The following is a 20,891-nucleotide window of genomic DNA, read 5'->3' on the forward strand; positions in this document are numbered from 1 at the left end:
ACATGATTCTTCACCTGGAAACAGATTAACTTATTTTTAAATACTCTCTAATCTTTGTCATTTCTTTCAATGGTTTCAATAAAAATATATCATTGATTCGAAACTATCTATTTGGCGAATAGCCTACTATCATGAAGTGACTTCCAAGTGCATTTAGATTCGATTCCAAAATGAGAATATATATTCTCATTGGATGCCAACACCAAACTCTCGAATACGGTTGCTATTTCTGAGTAGCACTGGAATAGTCTTCGCAACAAGATTTGTTTTATGGCATTATATTTAGGGTTGTAAAACTTCAAGCCGTCAACCCTAGGTCTCTCACCCACTCACACGTACAACATTGCTGAACAGCACAACGAAAAGGGTTTATCTGCAGACTTATCTCATTTATCAAGCGACAACAGAGCGAACAACAAATATTGCCTACATCGTGTGATGAATCAATATAAAATTAAGAGGCATATTGAACCAAATATAACTTTGAAATACTGACTCCCTATTGATCCTTACTATATATACACTCAATATTTAAGATACAAGTAAGTTGCATTATAATGTCTATATTTGAAAAGAAGAAAACATCCCCCTAATTTCGACAATAAGTATGTCTCTTCTTGCGGATACAAAGGAATGGATGCTCGGAGTCGAAACCTTCGACAATCTATCCACCACATTAGGGTCATGGAACAAATCTTCATTTTGAATTGTAACTTGCGTTTTTGTTCCTTCATCTCATTTCCAGAACACACATAAATGTATGTGACGAAGTGTCGGTACTCAAAAAGTAAAGTTCTTGTTTGAAACTGGCCATGGTTATTTTTGGTAGGGGATTGGTGGAAATAATCACTAGTTTCAAAATCAGTAATCAACATTTAAAAACGATATATATATATATATATATTGAACGTATGATATGAAATTATGCATAATCGTGCTTCCCACACAAAAACATGCACCGCTTGACAAAGCCGTATATTGAATGATCATCTCCCTGAATGTATAATCGAAAGTCTTCATACATTCATCAAACTTGAAAAGATTTGCAAAGTAAAGTCTCTGCTTTCATGTCAAAGCACGAGAGAAATTATCCACTTAGTCACGTTCCGTTTCTTTCAATCGTAGTCCGAATCCACTTGGAGAAATAGGCAATGTTAGTGTAAACACCCGGTGCGCCGTTTGGTAAACACGCTGAACCCCAACTTGTTACGCCCGCAAGATACCACTGTCGTAGCTTTGGTTGCCAACATGTCATAGGACCACCGCTGTCGCCCTGTAAAAATAATTCAATAGTACAGTAGAAATTCTGATGGAAAAAACATTATGGTTTAATGAAAAATTAAATATGATCTGAGTTTTGATCTGCGTCATCAAATCTATTTTCTTGTTTGTTTTTGTTGTCATGTAGTGTTGTAAAAACCCAATGGTCCCAACGGAGGTGAGTCTTCTCAGGCCACAGGCATAGTCAAAAATTTCAACGTTTTTTTTTTTATATATATGCAATTTTGCAGTAAGACATAAATTCATACGCCTTTTCCAACACTATTTTACTCTAATCTTGAACGATTCACCGAAAACCGAACATTTCCTGGCGTGCTATTAATAATCCTTTCACCAAACGAGCTGGGTGAAAATGCGCACTTATATGCCTTGGATAACTTCTCCAGCGAAGTACATATGTAGAGCGATTCTAAGATATTGTTAGATAACAGCGGCTACTTTTATCTGGCTTTGTTCGGAGCAGAAAGCACATTACGTCATTATATGAATACCCCCCCCCCCCCCCAAAAGAAAATTTGAACTGGATACGCTCTTGTTCCCCTTCCTAAACCTTTGGCATACTTACACTACAAGCATCAATAGATCCATACTGTCGACCAGCGCATAACATTCTGTTCGATATCATATGCTTTGGAAAATATCTTTGGCATTCGAGGCTATCAGTAATATGAACTGCTCCCTCTTGAAGCTTTTGTGATCCCCTGGATGATTTCCCCGTGACGCCCCAGCCTGCAAAACATCAGATCGTGGTATTTAAAATGCTGCCCAAAAATGACAATTTTGTTCATCAAAACGTTTTTTTCATTATTATTACTGCAGTGTATAAGCAATCATCTACAAGCCAAAAACACACATAAAGTAACATATATAATATATACAAACAGTGACACCTTAGGAGGTTTCTGCAACAAATCGTAAAGTTAATTCATATTATTGAATATATGCAGTAACATTTGGTCTGAACTGGAGGTTAAACCATATATATATTAAAATTGAGTTGCTTTTTTGACTCCTGTTGTTTAATTGTGAATAATTGGTTTCCAAGATGTGATGGAAATTTTGCTCCATAAATGATCTTAGGCTACTTGTTGACAAAAATATTTTTTCAATAGATAAAATCAAACCTGCTATGTAACAGTATGCTCCAGGTTTAGGGGGAACGTCAGAAAAACATATTGGCATCCGATGCTGGTTCACAGGTATATTTACTTTGATTAGTGCTATATCGAAATCCATTGAACTTGAATCAAACCTTTTAAAAATGAAGAAACGGTTAATGGATTTGCATATGTAAAGTCAACTTCAAGTTGGGAAAAATGTCCGCCTGTTTGCTCTAACAATATTTGACTACATTATTAAATAAACAAAAAGAGCCAGAATCACTCGTACTTCGTACCCACAAGACATCATCATACTGTTCATATAAACTATATTTTATTCTGCAACTAACTTTGTTAGACACATTTATTTTGTTCAATGTTGTCCAAGAATTTGTGGGAAAAAAAGTTAAACAAAATGAAGTCACAAATTAAAAAAATTGGTGATATCAATAAACCTGTACCTCGAATGCATTACGATTTCAGAAATATTTGCAATTATTTCTTGGTCTTTAGTATGAATATTCTGAGAAGTTCTTCCAAATTTTACTCTCCAATTTTCTCGCTGGTCTCGCCTATGGAGGAAAATATGAATTTTTTGTCTGAGGAGACCAACTATTATATAATAAAGCTTGCAAATATAAATATAATTTCTTGACAAAAGTCTGCAATTCTTGTTACAGAAAAAAAACATAATGTAACAAAACCCTTGAGTTTTCAATTGCATTAGCGATTCAGGAAAAGGTCACGGGGTAAATTTTTTTGTCCTTCGGAAAGCGAAACGACAACAAAAGTGCCGTAGAATGGTGGAAGTAAATAGGAATCGTAGTTTTGATATTCATACATATTTGCAATCTTGCCAAGTTCAACTTAAGGGCATTGTTTAGGAAATATAATAGCAGATTACTCGGAAAGTGTAGTTTGGAAATTGCTGAATATATTATATCATAATGATTTAAATATTGAAGTGACGACATAAGACCACATTCTCAAACATATATTAGATCTTTGCGAGTAAACAAATATTCAAAATTCAATAAAAGGAAAGAACAATTACAAAACTTACCCGTGGAAGCAGTGAGCTGCAGATACTAGCCACTGGCTGCTGAGCATTGTAGCTCCACAAACATGTTTTTTTCCTTGGAGGGACAAGGATGCTATCCAAGGCCAAAATTCTGCGCGCGCAGTTCTGCCACCAAATATTTTTGCCTCGATTTTGTATGAAAATGCATTCGGAGTATTGTCGTTGGGAAATAGCATTCTTTTCCCGCACATTGCAGGTTTGCAACTCAAGTGCACGAGGCGATTATTTTGACAAGGAAAAATTCTGAAAAATAATTACGGTATGTCAAATTTTAATGTGATATCAATCAAAACTTAGAAACGTTTTATCAAGTATATATCACGGGCTTTAAATTTTTAGCCTTACAAATAATTGCAGCACTAATCCACATCAAATTCGATGTAAATGAAAACTGTAAACCGACTCAACTAGTATAGACAGATATATGATCAACCATACAATGCATCAGTTCTTCATATCACATCACCTTTTCATGAACGATTCCTGAACAAGTTTCACTCTAGCTTTTTTTTTAATGTGAACCGAGTATCCCACTTCGCTCTGAGAATGCATCGTAATCAAATGCAGAGCCTCACTAAGAAAAAAGGAGATAATAAATACTTGGTCGAATACAGAATGTGATTCTTAAAAACGCGATTAGACTTGATTCTTCATTCAAAGGGGCAAATTGACAAATCGTTGGCATTACGTATTTTAAGCATTGCGTGGTCATGGAAATCTGCCTCTTTCATATCTATAACCACGATTCATAACAACAGTTTGAAGTAGCCTACCTGTATTTCATTTGACTGCAAGCCAAATGACTCAAAAGAGGAGCCCATTCTTCTGCACAAATCGGGCTCCATCTGCCTCCGTGATATGCGATTAGAATTCCTGAGGACTCATGGGTAGACCAGTCAACGTGAATATAAGCAGCAGAATTCATATAAAGATGAATACGATGTCTCGGCACGAGTTTTACTACAGAAAATATAAAAATAGTGTATCGTATCATATAATTGGAAAAAATGAAATTCTGCCAATACCATAAACATTTGTTCATTTCAATAAATTTTACACTTTCAAAGCATATGGCTAATCAATAATGTTTGTTGCACAACATCCGGGTACATTACACCAAGTTATTGCTAAAGTTTGGGTAAAAAAGTAAACTAGTTGTGATGCACGTTTGGAGAATGCTACAATCAAATATATGGACAGGAGTTAGATATAAAACGTGAAAATTAAAAAGTCTATATATTATATAGTTTATGTCTTATATAGTTCAAAGAGCTTCATTAGGTACTTTACAAACTGTTTTAGAAAAATGAAGTTAACTTAATTTTTATTCGAGCTTACTGCATCTATCTTCATCGCTCCCGTCAGGACAATCTTTCACTCCATCGCACCATTTATCAAAATCTATGCATGAATAATCATCACATACTTTTTCGTCTCGAGTGCAGTTGTCTATTAAAACAAAAAAACAAATTACCATATTATGCACTACTTGCTTATGCAAACACACAAAAATATCTCTTCATTTTCCATACCACAATGCAATTCATCGCGCCCATTCGAGCAATCAATATGTCCATCACATCTCCAATCCTTCGGCACACAGTGACCGTCGTTTGAACAAGGGAACCTGGAATTTTTTTTAATTGAATAAATACCCTAAAATGGTATTCTGTTTAATTTATGAGATTTATCGTATCTTGTTATACATAGAAACATCGTTTTTCCTAATTTTTTGTCAATATACCTGCATTTTCTACTGACCTCCCCATTATTTCGCAATCACACGTGACTTCATCAGAGCCGTCAGCACAATGTTTTATGCCATCACATCTAGAAGACAACGGTAGACATTGACCTGAAGATGTGCATCGAAATTCTTCTGCAGTGCAGAAGGCTAAAATAGAATTTTGCTTTTATGTCGTCACGCGCATTTCGTTTAGTCAAATGATTTTTTCAGAAAGTTTGCCATGAAATTTTAAATTTTGAAGAAGTTCTAAATAAAAAAAAAATTAAAATTTATGTACCTTGCTGCATAGTCTCCAAATCTAGACACGTTTTTGCGCCGGTGGCATCAATTGGGTTTGATATTTCAGAAGGCATCGATCCACAAGATAAAAATGCTGGCCAAGATAAAGATACGGATCGTAAAGTACTTTCACAAGATGAGCGAATAGATTGGCATAGTTCTCGACAAGGAAGTAATCTGGTAGGTAAAATTTCAATTTAATAAACACACTACACATATGAGCATAGGTGACGCGCAAACTCGTGTGGAAGTTTAGTGCGTTTTATTATTACCTGGAAGCATGCTTTTGCTTCATGAAGTAAATAATTCGATTGATAAACCAGTAGTTTGCCAATTGCTTCGGAAAAAATACGATTATTCCAGAGCAACCCCACTAACAAACTGTTTTACGTAGATTTATTAGGTAATAAAAAGTGTCAAAATTCCGAAAAGTGGACAACATAAAATCATTAACATAAATTTGAATGTCGTTAAAAATCAGAATTTAATTGATAAAAAACTTTGAATGTCCTAATAATGAAAAATAAGATATTACTGCAGGGATTGTACTTGCCTTGGTGGTGTGTAGGCTGGCATTCCGGTGATATTCATGGAACATTGCAATCTTTTCCCTCTCCATGTATTTAAATGCGGTGGAGGAGCGAAGATCGAACATCCAAGTTGTCGCAAAAACGGATGACATCTAAAATACATAAGCTGTGATAAATATAAGATCTTGGTTCGTTCTTTAAAGATTCGTTCTATAGTTGTGTTTACCTTGTCTTAACAATGGCGCTAAACAAAGTGTATTCCGGACTTGCAGCTGTTTTAGCTTGTACTCGATGATCCAAAAAATTAGGAAAAGCTGTGACGTTATATGAAGCATCTCTACATACATCCAGTTGAACAGGTTCACATCTACCTAAATGTAAATTAATAAAAACAAATTCAGTAAAATGACCGTTTTGGCAAATAAATTGTTCTTTATCCGCTTTGCTTTGGGTATCGGGAGTTTATGTCGAATACGACGGTGGAAATGATCATTGGAAATGACAAAACATTACACACACCTAGCTGATGACCCTTTCCGATATTACCATCATATCGTTTATGAACGATCGACTTCTGGCGATATCAGATCGCCTCGGCGTACCTGGACCTACTTTTCCCTCTATCATTGTATTATTCGCTGCGAGAGTTTATTAAGGGTTTCGCTATCAAGAAACAGTAGTGTTTTTACCCTAAACTGCCCTATTATATAAACAGTGTGCATTTTCAGGATGGCGGTAAATGAACACGATTGCTTGAACAAAATCGAAAAGATGTTGCGACCAGCAAATCATAAAGCTGACCGTTTAATTACTTTCTTAATCGGTATAACGATTAAAATAGCATAATACAATATTCAAATTATTACAAAACATAACAAAATATATTTTATCTAGAATATTGTTAAAAACTATTTTTTGTGTCATTTTGGAATATAAGTATAACTTACGGCAATTTTTTTCATCTTCTCCACGAAAACAATCTTGTTTTCCGTTACACACCGACGAAACTGGTATGCAATTTCCACCACATGATATTTCATACGCGTTACATCCTGAAAATAGTTTAGAAATGTCTACATAAGTATATGCAATTTATCCACACATAGTGAGCTCTAGTTTCATTTGTTTTTTTATATTAAGCAATGCAATTGGGAATTTTATAGAAGTGGAAGGAACACTATATGTCAACTGCTGAAGATTAATTATTTAAGATGAAGATAATTAAAATGGACGTTAATCTTGTTTACTCTTAGTATTTGTGAGATATAAAAATAAAAAATAACTTGATTTTTACTTTTGTCGTGCCAATCAATTCTGCAATAAAATACTAAACTTGGCATATTTGTGAAAAACTGGAAATTAAATACGAAAAGATAGTTTACTTGTTCGTGCGCATGCGTTTTCGTCGGAACCGCCGGGACAATCGTCCTCTCCATCACATTTGTAGATCAACGGAATACAAAGATTATGTCCTTCACATTGCAGCATTCCTCGACTTTCACAGCCTGTGTATAAACTCAGATCAAATTTTATACCATATTGGGATTTGAGACAAATTTAGAATTAGGGCCTAACGTCCACTTCGGTGTATTTCCTTATTAACGAGCCTTATTACCTGGCATACCTGCCTGATATTATTTGCTCTAAATACCAATTTCAATTTGAATATTCATGAATCAACAATTTTCAATTCTAATTTCTAAACATTTATTCCATAAACAATACACGAAGCTATTACATACTGCAAAATCTTTCATCTTCTGCATTGTCGCAATCTACGTCACCATCACACCACCAAGATGCGCTTATGCATTGTCGCGTGATGTCACAATTACGAAGACCCGGTCTGCAGATACCTCAAATAAAATGCATCATTTAACGTCATAATAATGTAATTTAATTTGAAAAAAGAACTCACACATAACGTCTTGCTTATTATGAAGATTACTTAATATTTATTGCGCATGTCTTCAGAAAGCAATGCATAACGAACAAATATCTTAGATTGTACTAAAATATGATTTGAGATCATAAATATTTGGTATCGAAAAATGAGCAGAATATAATTAAATTAGCTAGTTCAATTTGTATATTTTCGGCTGTTATTTTGTTTTCGTAAATTAAAAAAATATATATATATGGTCAGCTTAGTGACTAGAGCAGCGTTTCTCAAGCCGCAAAAGATTCTCAGCTGTGCCGCAGAGCTTTTTGGAATTTTAGAAAATAAGCTGTTCGTATTACACATATGCATGAATGCATCGGGCAAGCTTGTGAGACTTGAGTATGCAGTATTAGACTGGTAATGTTATTGCATTTGCCTTTGCGTTGTAGAAAGAGTAATTGTCACGTTATAATTGTTTTGTTATGTCATAATGTAAGTGTAAACAAGACGTCCACCTTCCACCAGGTTGACTTGCGCGATTAGTAAGGCTAACATGAAAGCAAGTTTGGGAGAGTTTTGGCTATCTGCTTACAAATTCTATTCAATCATCGGAGCAAAAGTCATCAAAATAATCTAGCCATTTGCATCTTCATGGCTCTGTGAACACGGATTTTCTGCCATTACTGAACTTAAAAACGAAAAAGGGAGCGACGGAACCTCGTTTCAATTGTTTCACAAAACAGGCACACATATCGTATTAACATTTAAAAAAATAATTTGTTTAGAGCTAACTTTATTTTTTACAAGTGTGCCGCCAAAGTTTGAGAACCACTGGGCTAGAGCTTCGTACTTTAGCTATGCTGGAATAGCATGTTCAATTTCGCAGGTCCAAACTCCATGCCATCACCGCATCCATGGTGTAATAAAATGGTCGATATCGAAACGCGAAAATTCCAGTCCAGCCAAAAATAGTAGCTCTTCACATATTATTGGATTCTTGGACGAAGCCCTTTTCAACAACATAGTCAAACTTAAAAAAAAATGGTCGATATCGAAACGCGAAAATTCCAGTCCAGCCAAAAATAGTAGCTCTTCACATATTATTGGATTCTTGGACGAAGCCCTTTTCAACAACATAGTCAAACTTAAAAAAGTATTGCTGTCTACTTGATAGTACAACGGGCAGTAAAATATAATTTATGCTTTAGTATTGAAAGAGTATGACACAACATACTGCAGTTTCGTTCGTCTGATCCATCGGAGCAGTCGTAATATCCGTCACATCTTTCATCAGATTGCACACATTGACTATTATCACAATGAAACTGTCCTGCTGAACATTCTGGTAGAGAGAAAATTATTTAACAAATCAGAAAATAATTCGTATTTCAGCGAAAACGAATTATACATGTTGTAATGACTATTTAGAAATATTCTGTTATAAAATTACTTAAAAATATTATCATGAAAAAATTACGTCATCTATTGTTGAACGATCAATGACATTTCCTTCATTACGTCGAAATCGATCAATTATTCAGAAAGCTTTGAACCAAAAATCGATTGCTGGAAAGCTTCAGCACAACATGTCAAAGGATCAAACACAAAGTTTAAGATCCAAATAGGTTTATATTTACTTTTTGTGTGGGACGTAATGGTTTTGCACTTGATTTGCGTGAATCATTTCCGGGTCGAGGACATTTTGCCCTCAATTTTCGTTATAAATTTGTTTCAATATGAGAACAGTATGTCCAAAATATTGTGGCCAATTTATTCTTGAGTTTTAAAACTTCTTTTTCGCACTGAAAACGCTTTTTTTCATTATATTCTTTAAAATGTAACCAATCACGCAGAAATATGATTTGTCGAGCCGGCATCTTTTTCACGTATTCTTCGCTCGTTTTCTTTCATAATGACGTAATAATACATTCAAAATATATTTCACAATTTGGGATTCAAAGACTTCGTACAAGTATTTTACTTTTTACAATTGTGACATTTTCTTTTACATCAAGGCCATTGAATTAAATTACGAGGCCAATCTTTAGCGAACGGCGAAGCGATAGAATTGCAAATCAATATCAAACTAAATTTCCACTAAGAAACAAATTTTTTTGCAACAACGGTAAACTGAAACAGCTTACTGGTTGTATGTGTGGCAATTATTGAACTAATAAAAACATTATTGTATTGTAACCTTGTATAAAATATTTTAAGATTTCAAACTAATATGTGTATAAAAACGTAATGTTTCCATGAAATATCTCAGTAAATTTCACTAGAAATGTACCTCTAAATAGATAACCTAAGCCAGTGATTCTCAAACTTTTTAGGCCACGCCCCCTTTTTAGAATTTGTCAAATTTCGCGCCGCACCTCAAAATAACTAGCTAATAATAAGCTACAAATAACAAATAGTGAGGCAAAACTATGTTTTATTCAAAAACACGTTGAAAATACGTGGATGGAATCGCAATCTCTAAACAATAAAAAAATATTTGGCGGGTAAGATCAATTCTAATTTTTTTTTCTATTTTTAATCAGTTTCACGCCCGCTCAAAAAAATTGTAACCCCCCCCCCCCCCCCCTTGTGGGGCGCTCCCCACTGTTTTGGGAACCACTGTCCTGAACCATTTATATATGTTTGAAAAGTTCCCACAACCGCTAAAACTTGTTAAATTGCTATAAAGGTTTTGACGATGTTTGGTGATATGGTAAGAATTTCTCGATCGCATAAACCTTATAATACTTGCCAACTTACCGCACCCAATTTCATCTTCCCATTGTCCGCAGTCATTCTGGCCATCACAAGTCCAATTCCAATCTAGACAAGCTTTGGTATTACATTGGAAATATCCTTCACCACAGTCTGTTGTGCTAAAATTTTTTGACGAATCTGTAAGTAAAAACATGACAACGCATTTTTACTGATAATGACGGATGCTCAATTTTTCCATGGGAGATGATTGTTCACAAACGGTTTGATGCCATATCGACGAAGGATGGTTCACGCGCCGTTAGTCGGCTTGGGGTGTCATCAAATTCCATGCACCTGGAACAATAACTAGCGTCTAGTTACGGATCCGACCTGATTTGTTACCTATATAAGAAGCGGTGAGTCGCCACAGGATTAGGCCACTTTGTCGTCTTTCCCATTTCTTCGGATAAAAACCATTAATCTTATTTTAGCCATGGATAGATGCGATTGCGTCAACGAATGTGATGATACAATCGTGCAGCCTTTCAGATGCGCTCTGATATAATATGATTGTTTGGCAGCATTAAACTATGACTGGACATCAAGTTGTTAGTTTTGTGGTGCCAAGAGTGGTTCTCTTACTCGTAATCGAAATAGAACAAAGAAATTGCCAATATAAAGCAATAATTTACGCTTACGGGGTAGAAATATAGAATATGAAAGGCCAACATAAAAAATGCCACAATGGAATCACACCAAAACTAGAACGACCTGCATTTGCTTTAATTATATTTTTACCTGATGAAGTAGGATTTGGTGGTTCAAATTCTGCATTTGCTTCACCAAGAATCCAAGAACACTCGCTGTTTTTTAGCTCAATTGTATTATGGTTTTCGTTTCCTGAATAAAACCGTGGGCAAATGATTTCTGCTAATGTCCTACTGTCGTGAACAGCTTTGATTCCAGTTGCAACAACAAAATCGGGCGAAATAATAGTTTGTTTCCCGTTCAGAATACCAAGGAAATCTTGTTCCATTAGGCCATTCTGCATAGTTCCAAAATTGACTCGCTCGTAACTTTCATATATTGACTTCATTTCCAACAATGTTCGCTCGTTCGCACAAGCTGTCATAGCGTCAATACACCATGGAATACAAATACCTTGGAAGGAAATGATTTTAAAATTTATGTATATTACAGAGTGTTATCTTAATCATGAAAATGTTTTTAAACCAGCACAAGGTTGGAAAGTAGTTGCGCGCTGTCTTTGCGTGCTTCTGTATAAGTAAATTTATAATAGAAGTGTTCGTGGTTTGACAAAGCCAAGAAGCTCAGGCCGTAGATTGCAACTGTGCAGTTCATTTTGTTCAAGAACGATAGTTGTTTTTTGGCATGAACATTTGAGCTTTAATGAAAAAAATACATAGTACATTCACTAGATCCGTGTGAACAAACTGAAAATCAAAACTTGGAATAAAACTTACCTTCTGTTTTTCTCCTTAAATTATCCAAGGAAATGTTCCTTGATGTATAGTCACACGGTGGATATCTCAGATGACACGCCATACGTTGTACGGATGTTATATCACAAACAAGTTTATCCGCCGATTTCGACAAATGACTTGCTGGCATCCAATTTACAGTTCTTTTAAATAATGACTTTCCACCAGTGGAACCTTTTGCTCTATGGTGGGCGGAAAAAATGGGAATTCCAACAGAACGAAGAAGTATATCGTATAATTTTAGGAACACTTTTTGTCTATCTGAATATTTGGTAATAAAGGGAGTGAAGTCATAAGGTAAGATAGCTTCACATTTAGGATTTGTAATTCTTACGCATGATAATTCGTCGTCATCATCTAAATTGCCTATGAAGTCGTCCGTCGAAATTTCTAAACTTCTTGCATAATCATTATCCTCAAACGGGTCGGTATTGTTATTTTGCAACATTTCAGATGACGCATAATTATCGCGGCTGTCTTGGTTTTTGATCAAACTTTTTCGTGCCTCAATCATCTGAAGAATATCGGCAGAAGATACCTGATTAGTTGATTTAAATTTCATGTTGTGCCTTTCCAGAAAATGATCGCTGTTTCGGTATTGGATTTTATCTCCATTAAAATTTGACTTTGTGAGTTCTGGATTGCTCTCAACACCTTGTTCCGAATGATTTCGAACATTTTGCTCTATCAAAACTATCGCGGGTGGAGTTGGTTTTGATTTTCTGGTAAATCTTAAACGTGATTCAGTTTTATTTCCTTTATCTGATTTACTTTGCTTGTTAACTGAAGATTGTCGTTGCTTTTTACGATTGCGGTTTTTTCGTCTACTGTTTACTTTCTTTTCTCTTGAATTTGGTTCCTTGGTTTTTTTTGTAGGATGTTGAGAATCGGTAGAAACATAGTTCACAATACCAGTCGATGAGATTGCCACTTCGGCGGTCGAATTTATTTTATCGTCACTCACATTTCGAGTTGTGATACTCATCAATGTTTCTAATGTTATTGTCGTGTCTGCACTGATGGTCGATATAGCGGGTTTAGCTAAATTATGAGAGGTCACAGTTCCGATATTCGGTTGCATCCCTGGAAAAGGGCAAAGCAAATGTAAATTTAAAGGTGAGACTCTGTATAGAACTATGTCTCTATTTCAACTCTAAATTATACAGCAGTGAACAATATACGTGTGATACATTTTACTGGGTCCCGGTCAAAAATATCCGCACTTTCTATTTTATCTAACCCAAACTAATATAAAATCAAACGAGAGCAATCAAATTTTTTATCTTAATCATGAATAATGTTGCTTGTTCTTGAAAAATCGAGCTTCTACATTGAAAAGAGAATGCATACGAGTCAACGAGGATTTACCTGATGTAAATACGCTTTGGGTGTCATTTTCTATAGAATTGGCCGTAGTCGCTGCTGGTGTCAATTTTCCGCTCGATCTGTTCAAATCAAATTATATTTTACTATTCTAACCTAATCGTGAAAATATGTCTTCTTCGAAAAATAGTATGTTTGATGCTCTCTGTCAACTCACGTGAATGCATAATCCATGTCTACAGTAGTATCTTTGGCAAAGTTGGGAGGCGATTTTGTTGTAAAAATTTCTTCAATATGGATGTTTTTGTTGTCTGCGCTACTTGGTGAAATTATTCCTGTTTTAATGAAAAAATATTTGAAACATTGAAATCTAACCAACTTAAATATATTATTTTCAATGTTTATTGAATTATTTAATTAATTATGCGATAGCTTTATTTAGCGCACTGCCTGTTGGCGATTAATATGGGCAATATGTTTGTGTGGTGGCCAGCGTAGTCAGTTTGGTACAGAATGCAATATACGAGTTTTGGTCGATAGAAAATTTGATTTCCATGAAGTTTATATGATGCTTTGACCGTATACCATTGCAATTTTTTAAATTTCCTATTTTGAAACATGTAAAAGCAGCATTGTAAATTCAAAACTGGGCGTTGGAAATCACAAAATTAGATAATATTCAGGATTTAAGCACAAAATTCTTTAATAATCTGATGTCTTTGCATCCATGTATAAATACAACAATAAATAAATGGGACTGTGGCCAAAGACGCGAGCCGTGGCAGTTTCCATTATTAAATAAAGTCTGGGAATAATTGAATTAAATGCGTCTTGATTCAACGCCATATGTAACAATATGGCTTGTGGCCCAATCTGATATTGGCTTTAACCAAGTAGAAAATTGGCCTTGTATACAGTTTTTCAAACCGTATGAGCTGTGGTAGCGTAATAAAAAAATTTGCTAAAGTGGGATCTCTAGTCTCTAGTGGGTATATCAAATATGCTTTCATATTAGATCCGTTCGACTAATTCAAATTTTTGGCATATATCACCGCCTTCCAAGTATTGGCAACAGATTGCAAGTTTGTGGCATTGTAACTCGTCAATTCTTGTATTTTGCAGCGGTGAATATTATTTATTTTCTAACAGTACATTAAATATAATAAAAAGACGAAGCAATATTTTTCATAATATGGAAAGTACAATACAAATACAAGAAACCGCTATATTTACTAAAAAAGAATTTAGGACCTGGTAAATTTGGAAAATACGATTTCGGCATCTCGATAGAACACTATAGTAATATTGAACCACATAAATACAAAGTTCCTCACCGAAATAAGATAGTCCAAATAGAGAGGCACAAATAATTGCTACGACCGATGGGACCAATAAGAGCGCGAACACACATTTCCTGTTATTTCCCGACATTGCTCCGTTCGTGTTATGTTTTGAGCCCCCTAAAACAAAGAAGCAATGTTTGCGCAATAAAAAATTTACTTAAAAAAAGAAATGTACCGCATGCTTTTCACTTAAATATTATATAAATTTTAAAAATATGAAACCGATCAGTGGTGTTCAGTGAAATACAGTAAATCTTCACCAAACAAACCCCCGAGACGGTCGTTCTTATTCTAATATATATATATATATGTGGCTGCTCGCAGTTCTAGTAGTCTAATATTATCATGCTAATATTAATAAATAAAGTTAGTATAATTAATGACTCACTTAACGGTTTCAGAGTATCGGCTTCAGCGGTGCTTGATAAATAAAGATTAGAATCAAATTCACTGTACTCCGAGCGGTAGGCTAACATAATGTTTGAACTGCAGAGTGGCTCGGTATCAAATCTTCCCGTATTCTGCCTAACAAATCGAGGATTTTCCGATTCGTCAATAACTTTCTCGTCGTTGAATGAATTACAAGCGCTACAGTTATCGCTGACGATACTTTTCTTTTGCAATGTTTGACAATCGATGGTGTCACGCGCAGTTTTTCCAATGCTTGGGCAAGAACCATTATCCCGATCGATACAGCCACTTGCATTTGCGTGATCTTCTATCATCGCATGCTCCCTGCTTCCATTAGTCAATGAGTAACGGGGTGAGATTTGATCAAAATCACGTGTGCCCTCGTTCGCCTCGATAGGTGACGTAACTCTCTTATATTCAGTTTCCATTTTTCGCTCTTGATTGAAATTCTCGCAAATAAGTGAATGGTCTAACGTCTTCGGTGTTTTTAGTGCGATTGCAGTTTTATTCATGTCTTCTGAAGATTGTCCGTACTCAAAGGCAGCGTCTGGTAATTACAGATTTCAATTTGGTATTAGATAAAACTCAATGAACATTGAAACAAATTGTATAATACATCAAAGAATTGGTATTATTATCTTGCGAACTTATTATTTTCTGCAAGTTTTCTCAGAATTTTATCATATTTCTAACATTTCATTCTGAAGACGAATCATACCTTTATTCGATACTTTGACATTTTGTAAATCAGATATCTTAGGAAGTTTGCGCCCAGTACTCCTATTGGCATCGGATGAAAACTCAGACTCCATTTTCGAACAAGTCTGTTTTGACGAATCCTCAAGTCTATGGCGTTTTCTGTCAGTATGCGCAGCCATATTTAAGTTATTATTACGCGCAAGAGACAAAGATTCACTATTGCAAAACCGTTTTATTGCACATGGCTCGCTCACTGTTCGCCGTATTTCTCGCATGACTGGTGAGACAAAACGCAGTGGTGCTCCTGGAGGTGGATCCGGAGGAGGTGGTAAAGGTGTCCGAGTAGAGTTGCTTCGTAGATTTGAAATCGACGGAGGTCTTCTCTTTTTGTATCTGGGTTTCCCGTCTTTTCGACGCCTCTCTGATACAGATTTTGTCCGTTTTGCATGCAAAAATGTTGAGTATGTGCTGTAGTCATGAACATCAAATTTTGGTGATCCAGGGTCCGTTGAAACATCCGGCTGCGAATCCATCCTTTTCTGTACATTTATCAATTAGTCCGCATCAAGTGAAGGAAATCACCTTACATACCTGCACTTTTGTACAAATTCAAAGTCTGCGTGTAGCGCGTACGAATCGATAATCTCGCATCAAGCGATAAAACAATTACACATTTCCCATGAGAATTTGATATCGCACAAGTGCTCAAGTCCGTTTTAGAAAAAGTCAAATGATCGGAACGATTCAATTCCGCTTTATTGAATAAAAAATTATCTAATATGGTGCGCGGGGTATTAAAATATTAATATATATATTTATATTGTTTTGGATGGTCATAAATGATTCAATGGTCATCAGAAGCTTAGCATTTCACTATTATCATTTTTATTGTTCAAAATAAGATTCTTATTAATTGAAATACGGAAAGGAATGATTGCTGGTAAATATGGCTCTTTTTTATATTTAGTTCACTGAAGACTAGTAAATATTGTACTGGCAAAAGGTAAGGAATTTTGATACGTTTAAATTTTTTGAAGCGCTCCGTTTAAAACAGTTTTATTTATGATTCTTTGATTATAATAAACCTATGAAAAGGTCAATGAAATCCATTATAATCGTTTGCTTTATTTCGCGTTACTTCAAGTAAACATCATCGTTAGTGAAATGCAGTGGGTTATTTTTAGAATGTGTTTGAAACTTCAGTCCACCGTCAAGGATAAAAACGGATGAAAGCGGGAATAAAGTACTCAGAAGTGCAAACAACTTTTATAACAATTAGATTCAAAACGTACAAACATTATCAAAATGCTCGTCTATAACACAAATGAAACTTAAGTTTCACTTCTACACTCACAAGATTTATTTTCGAAACATAAAATCGCAATATGATTAACTATTATGCAGATTTGTTTATGGAACATATTTTTTGGCCGTCCCATGGGATTCCCGTTGGAATACAATTCAATAAAAATTATTGAATTTATGAAAATTTAGATTTGTTGTCCACTAAATAGGACTACATGTACATAAAGACATGCAAAATGACAAAATTTATTGACTTTAGATATGAAACTTCAAAAGTATTGTCTAATATGACATTTCATTCAAAATTCAGTATCACAGCCCCCTCTGCCAAAACTACTCGAAAAAGTTTTCAGTGATCGGTCAAACTCTTTTTCATCCCGGAAACGGCTTTTAAACGATAAAACCACAAGAGTGTGAATTGATTGACAGTTACCCGTCCCATACCCCAAAAAACACCTTTTTCTGCCTCGATCGCAATAAAAAAAATTCTGGGTTATGTGGACGCAATACCAGTTTCTTATTATCGTTACCATCACTTACGGCTTACGCTATACTATACGCGCTGTGATTTCTGACTCTGTATACGGACTATCGCGCTACCACGTTCCTCGCCATCATGTTAAAGCTCGGACATAATGTTAATTTTGTTGATGCACAAAACCTAACCTTATATAAAATTGCTCCGCTTGTCTCTATTACCCCCTTGTCCATTGAGAAATACAAATATCTGCTGTCTTATCCCATTTCATGGAAACGTCCCATGGGCAAGCCTGCTAACATGTCACAACAACACAATTTGCGAGATTATTTGTTATTTAGTGTTAGCTAAATTGATATGAATTAAATGCACAACTTGAAACAAAAAATTCGTGGGTAAAAATTTGAGAAGGCCTATGTACAAATATTCACGCGTGCAAAAAAAAGTTTTAATTAGGTTATGTTCTAATAGATATTGCTGACTTCCTGAATTGTGGTTCTCTCCTGCATGGCTCCCACAAGTTCATACGTTATGAAGCTGTATCTTGAGATCCCAACAGAAAGGGATAATAATTTATCATGCATATGTGACAGGAGTGTGTGTGATATCATCCAACCTTTAGGTGAACCCCATATGATATAGATATCACTTGTCTGACAATTCTTCATCACACTGATTGTCAAAGTGAATTATAAAGTTTTTGAAGTATTGACTAGGAATACATAATAATAAATAGGTCGCCACTGCATTAAACCAAATTTTATGATGATTCTTACTTGCCTTCTGGAAAATGCCTCCTTGAATGGAGGACGAACATTTGAGATGGACATGCGATCAAATCTGTTGCTTTACAAGTGTGTTTTTGTATATAACCAACAATAAGCGCCTAAAATTGGTGGGGCTGAAGCAGTCCCGCCAGTCTTCAGGTAAAAAATCTTAAAACTGTACATTCAACCGTAAACTCTTTGTCTAACTATACATGTATTCTAACTGATGTAGCGTTCTTATTTGGGTGCTCCCGAAGTATGCGAACCAAGATGGCGGACATCAGAACGTAACATGGGTAACAGGTTAGGCGATAATTTTTTTCCAATTTTCCTTATTTTAGTCCTATTAGCAGTTCGAAGACTAGCCAAGAGCCTCCCGTAGTATTTATACCTAAAATTATGGCCTAACCCTAACCTAGTACACATATTACATTCCGATGTCCGCCATCTTGGTTCGCATACTTCGGGAGCCCCCTTATTTGTATAAGAGTCATTCCTTATTGTGGGTCCTTTATTCATTTTAGTGCGTATCAACCCATTTATGACTATTGCATGGTGTCAAATATTCCCTAATATCCATGGTCATTATAAACAGAATGAATAAATATACAAACATAACAATGAGAAGAAACATATCAATCAATCATTTATTTTTTGTAATAGATTTTAATATCCCATACAATCAGAACAAAATTTAATGAAAATAAACTACATTCAGATAAAATGTTACAAAGTTTATTAGTTTTTCGCAATCCTGACTCTGGGATAATATTAATTTATAGCCTACTATGAAAACTTGAGTGTAAGCATACCAGAAGATCAGTCTGCTTTGATCTGTTTCATTGTTTCACTAAAAACATTCTGATTCATACTAGAAACTGTGGTATCATATGATTTTTATTAAATCTGATCTGGTGTATTAGTCTAGTCAGCCAATACGGACGCAGTCATGGTGCGCCATGGTGCTCTGTTATATCCTAAAATAAATCCATGAGTTCGACCCGGATTGCTCGAACGAGTGAGTGCCCAAAACATCGTTCCAGCTGTATTTGTGTATAAAATTCCTCAAAAACGACACATAAATACCAGAACGAAGCCGCTTCCCTGGGCTTCAAGATATGCCAAAAAATGGTGTCAGCACTCAAGCATACCGTTGCAGCCGTGAGCGAACTACAGGGAGTCCTCGACTTACGACGTTGTTCCGTTCTTGAGACGCGGTGTAACCCGAATTTCAGTGCAAGTCGGAATATCCAAAATAGCGTACAGTATCACTGAAACTGTGTACCATCATTGATGACTACATAATGGATAGAAAACTCATTGTTACCGTCGCAGACGTCGCACGCTTGAGTGGCCTTCTGTAAAATCGTATTCTGGAGGCTCAAACCATAAGGTATCAATGGTACCATGTGACTGAAGCTTAGTGATTATTCGTTCATAATCGTAATAGTTCGAAATTGTCCACGTCATTTACGATGTAAATGACGAAAACCAATGAGCCCAAAGCACTGATTTTCTTGATCACAAAGATCCAGTTTAAGGGCTTAGATATTACAGTACAGTATTATCTTTTTATGAAGTGCGTTCGTAACCTCGGAACAGCGTAAGTCGCGACCGTCGTAACCCGAAGACTCCCTGTATATCTATATTTTAGTTCACACACAACCACCGGTTGGATACGACCAAAGCGTATATATAATATATTGGATACGACTTCCTTAACCATGAACTTCACGCATCAGCTACGTTAACTATTTCCGCACCCGACGTGGACTGGTAGCGGTACCGGTAACCGAAAGAGAAGCGGTGGTTTACCATATGATTATAATGTATAAGCAGTCTAATCTGTCTCTTCTCCCCTCCGGGATAAATAAAAATTTCTTTGCCTATCCGGATAGTGAAAACTAGATATCCGAAGTAGTGCTGCTCCGGTTCGATCCATTGAACTGGAAATAGGCTACATCTCACCAAAGTTACCATAGCAGACATCTCTCAGCGGACATCTCTCTCGTTTTCGGAACGGTAAAATAGCGTTGCCAGAAAACGATTCAACATGGCACTTAAATGCCGCATCGGAAAAAAAGGAAAGCTAGTCGCAAAGTACTTGCCAGATTTACGGCGAAATTTTGCTACACTCGGAATTACACGAAACTTATCTGTAATTTCCGATGGCCGGGCAGATTTTTGAAGATGATATAAAAAAAGAACTTATATTGAAGTCATCCTAATTCAAGTTTTATGAAATTTATATGTTGGGAACATATAATATTACATTGTCAAACATGACCAAAAAGAAATTTCACATTAAAATTAATAAATGTCGGCATTTTAACCCCAAATTCTGTACTTTTCGATTAGGTGCCCCACTTTTAGATAAGATATCTCAAAAAAACATATTGTGAAGTCATTTGGAACCAAGTTTCAGAAAAATTGTATGTCGAGAATATATAATAATATCTTGTTAAA

The 20,891-nt window shown here is 35.5% G+C and overlaps 1 protein-coding gene across 1 annotated transcript; it reads right to left on the reverse strand.

Annotated features, from left to right (window-relative positions):
• Window positions 1-488: 488 nt before the first annotated feature.
• On the reverse strand, window positions 489-16,480 carry LOC120341610 (uncharacterized). The gene is made up of 25 exons (XM_078120302.1): window positions 15,895-16,480; window positions 15,154-15,723; window positions 14,757-14,882; window positions 13,640-13,757; window positions 13,468-13,544; window positions 12,082-13,182; window positions 11,396-11,758; window positions 10,661-10,795; window positions 9,135-9,242; window positions 7,761-7,874; window positions 7,401-7,523; window positions 6,966-7,070; window positions 6,245-6,389; window positions 6,042-6,170; window positions 5,487-5,665; window positions 5,224-5,356; window positions 4,995-5,089; window positions 4,801-4,911; window positions 4,236-4,422; window positions 3,929-4,036; window positions 3,445-3,705; window positions 2,843-2,953; window positions 2,406-2,533; window positions 1,847-2,010; window positions 489-1,273 (listed from the first exon to the last, which is right to left on the reverse strand). The coding sequence occupies exons 1-25, from the start codon at window positions 16,406-16,408 to the stop codon at window positions 1,100-1,102; spliced, it is 5,379 nt and encodes a 1,792-aa protein (XP_077976428.1). The 5' UTR covers window positions 16,409-16,480; the 3' UTR covers window positions 489-1,099.
• Between the last annotated feature and the right edge of the window lie 4,411 nt (window positions 16,481-20,891).

Source organism: Styela clava, chromosome 14 (assembly GCF_964204865.1).
Source record: "Styela clava chromosome 14, kaStyClav1.hap1.2, whole genome shotgun sequence".
Lineage (NCBI taxonomy): Eukaryota > Metazoa > Chordata > Ascidiacea > Stolidobranchia > Styelidae > Styela > Styela clava.

What these genes read in the sequence shown, in the direction of transcription:
- LOC120341610 (XM_078120302.1), bottom strand. Translation starts at nt 16,408, where the DNA reads ATGGATTCGCAGCCGGATGTTTCAACGGACCCTGGATCACCAAAATTT. An exon ending in TTTGGAGACTATGCAGCAAG is followed by an intron (nt 5,357 to 5,486) that starts GTACATAAATTT and finishes ATTCTATTTTAG; the next exon opens with CCTTCTGCACTGCAGAAGAA. An exon ending in AGCATACTGTTACATAGCAG is followed by an intron (nt 2,011 to 2,405) that starts GTTTGATTTTAT and finishes GATGTTTTGCAG; the next exon opens with GCTGGGGCGTCACGGGGAAA.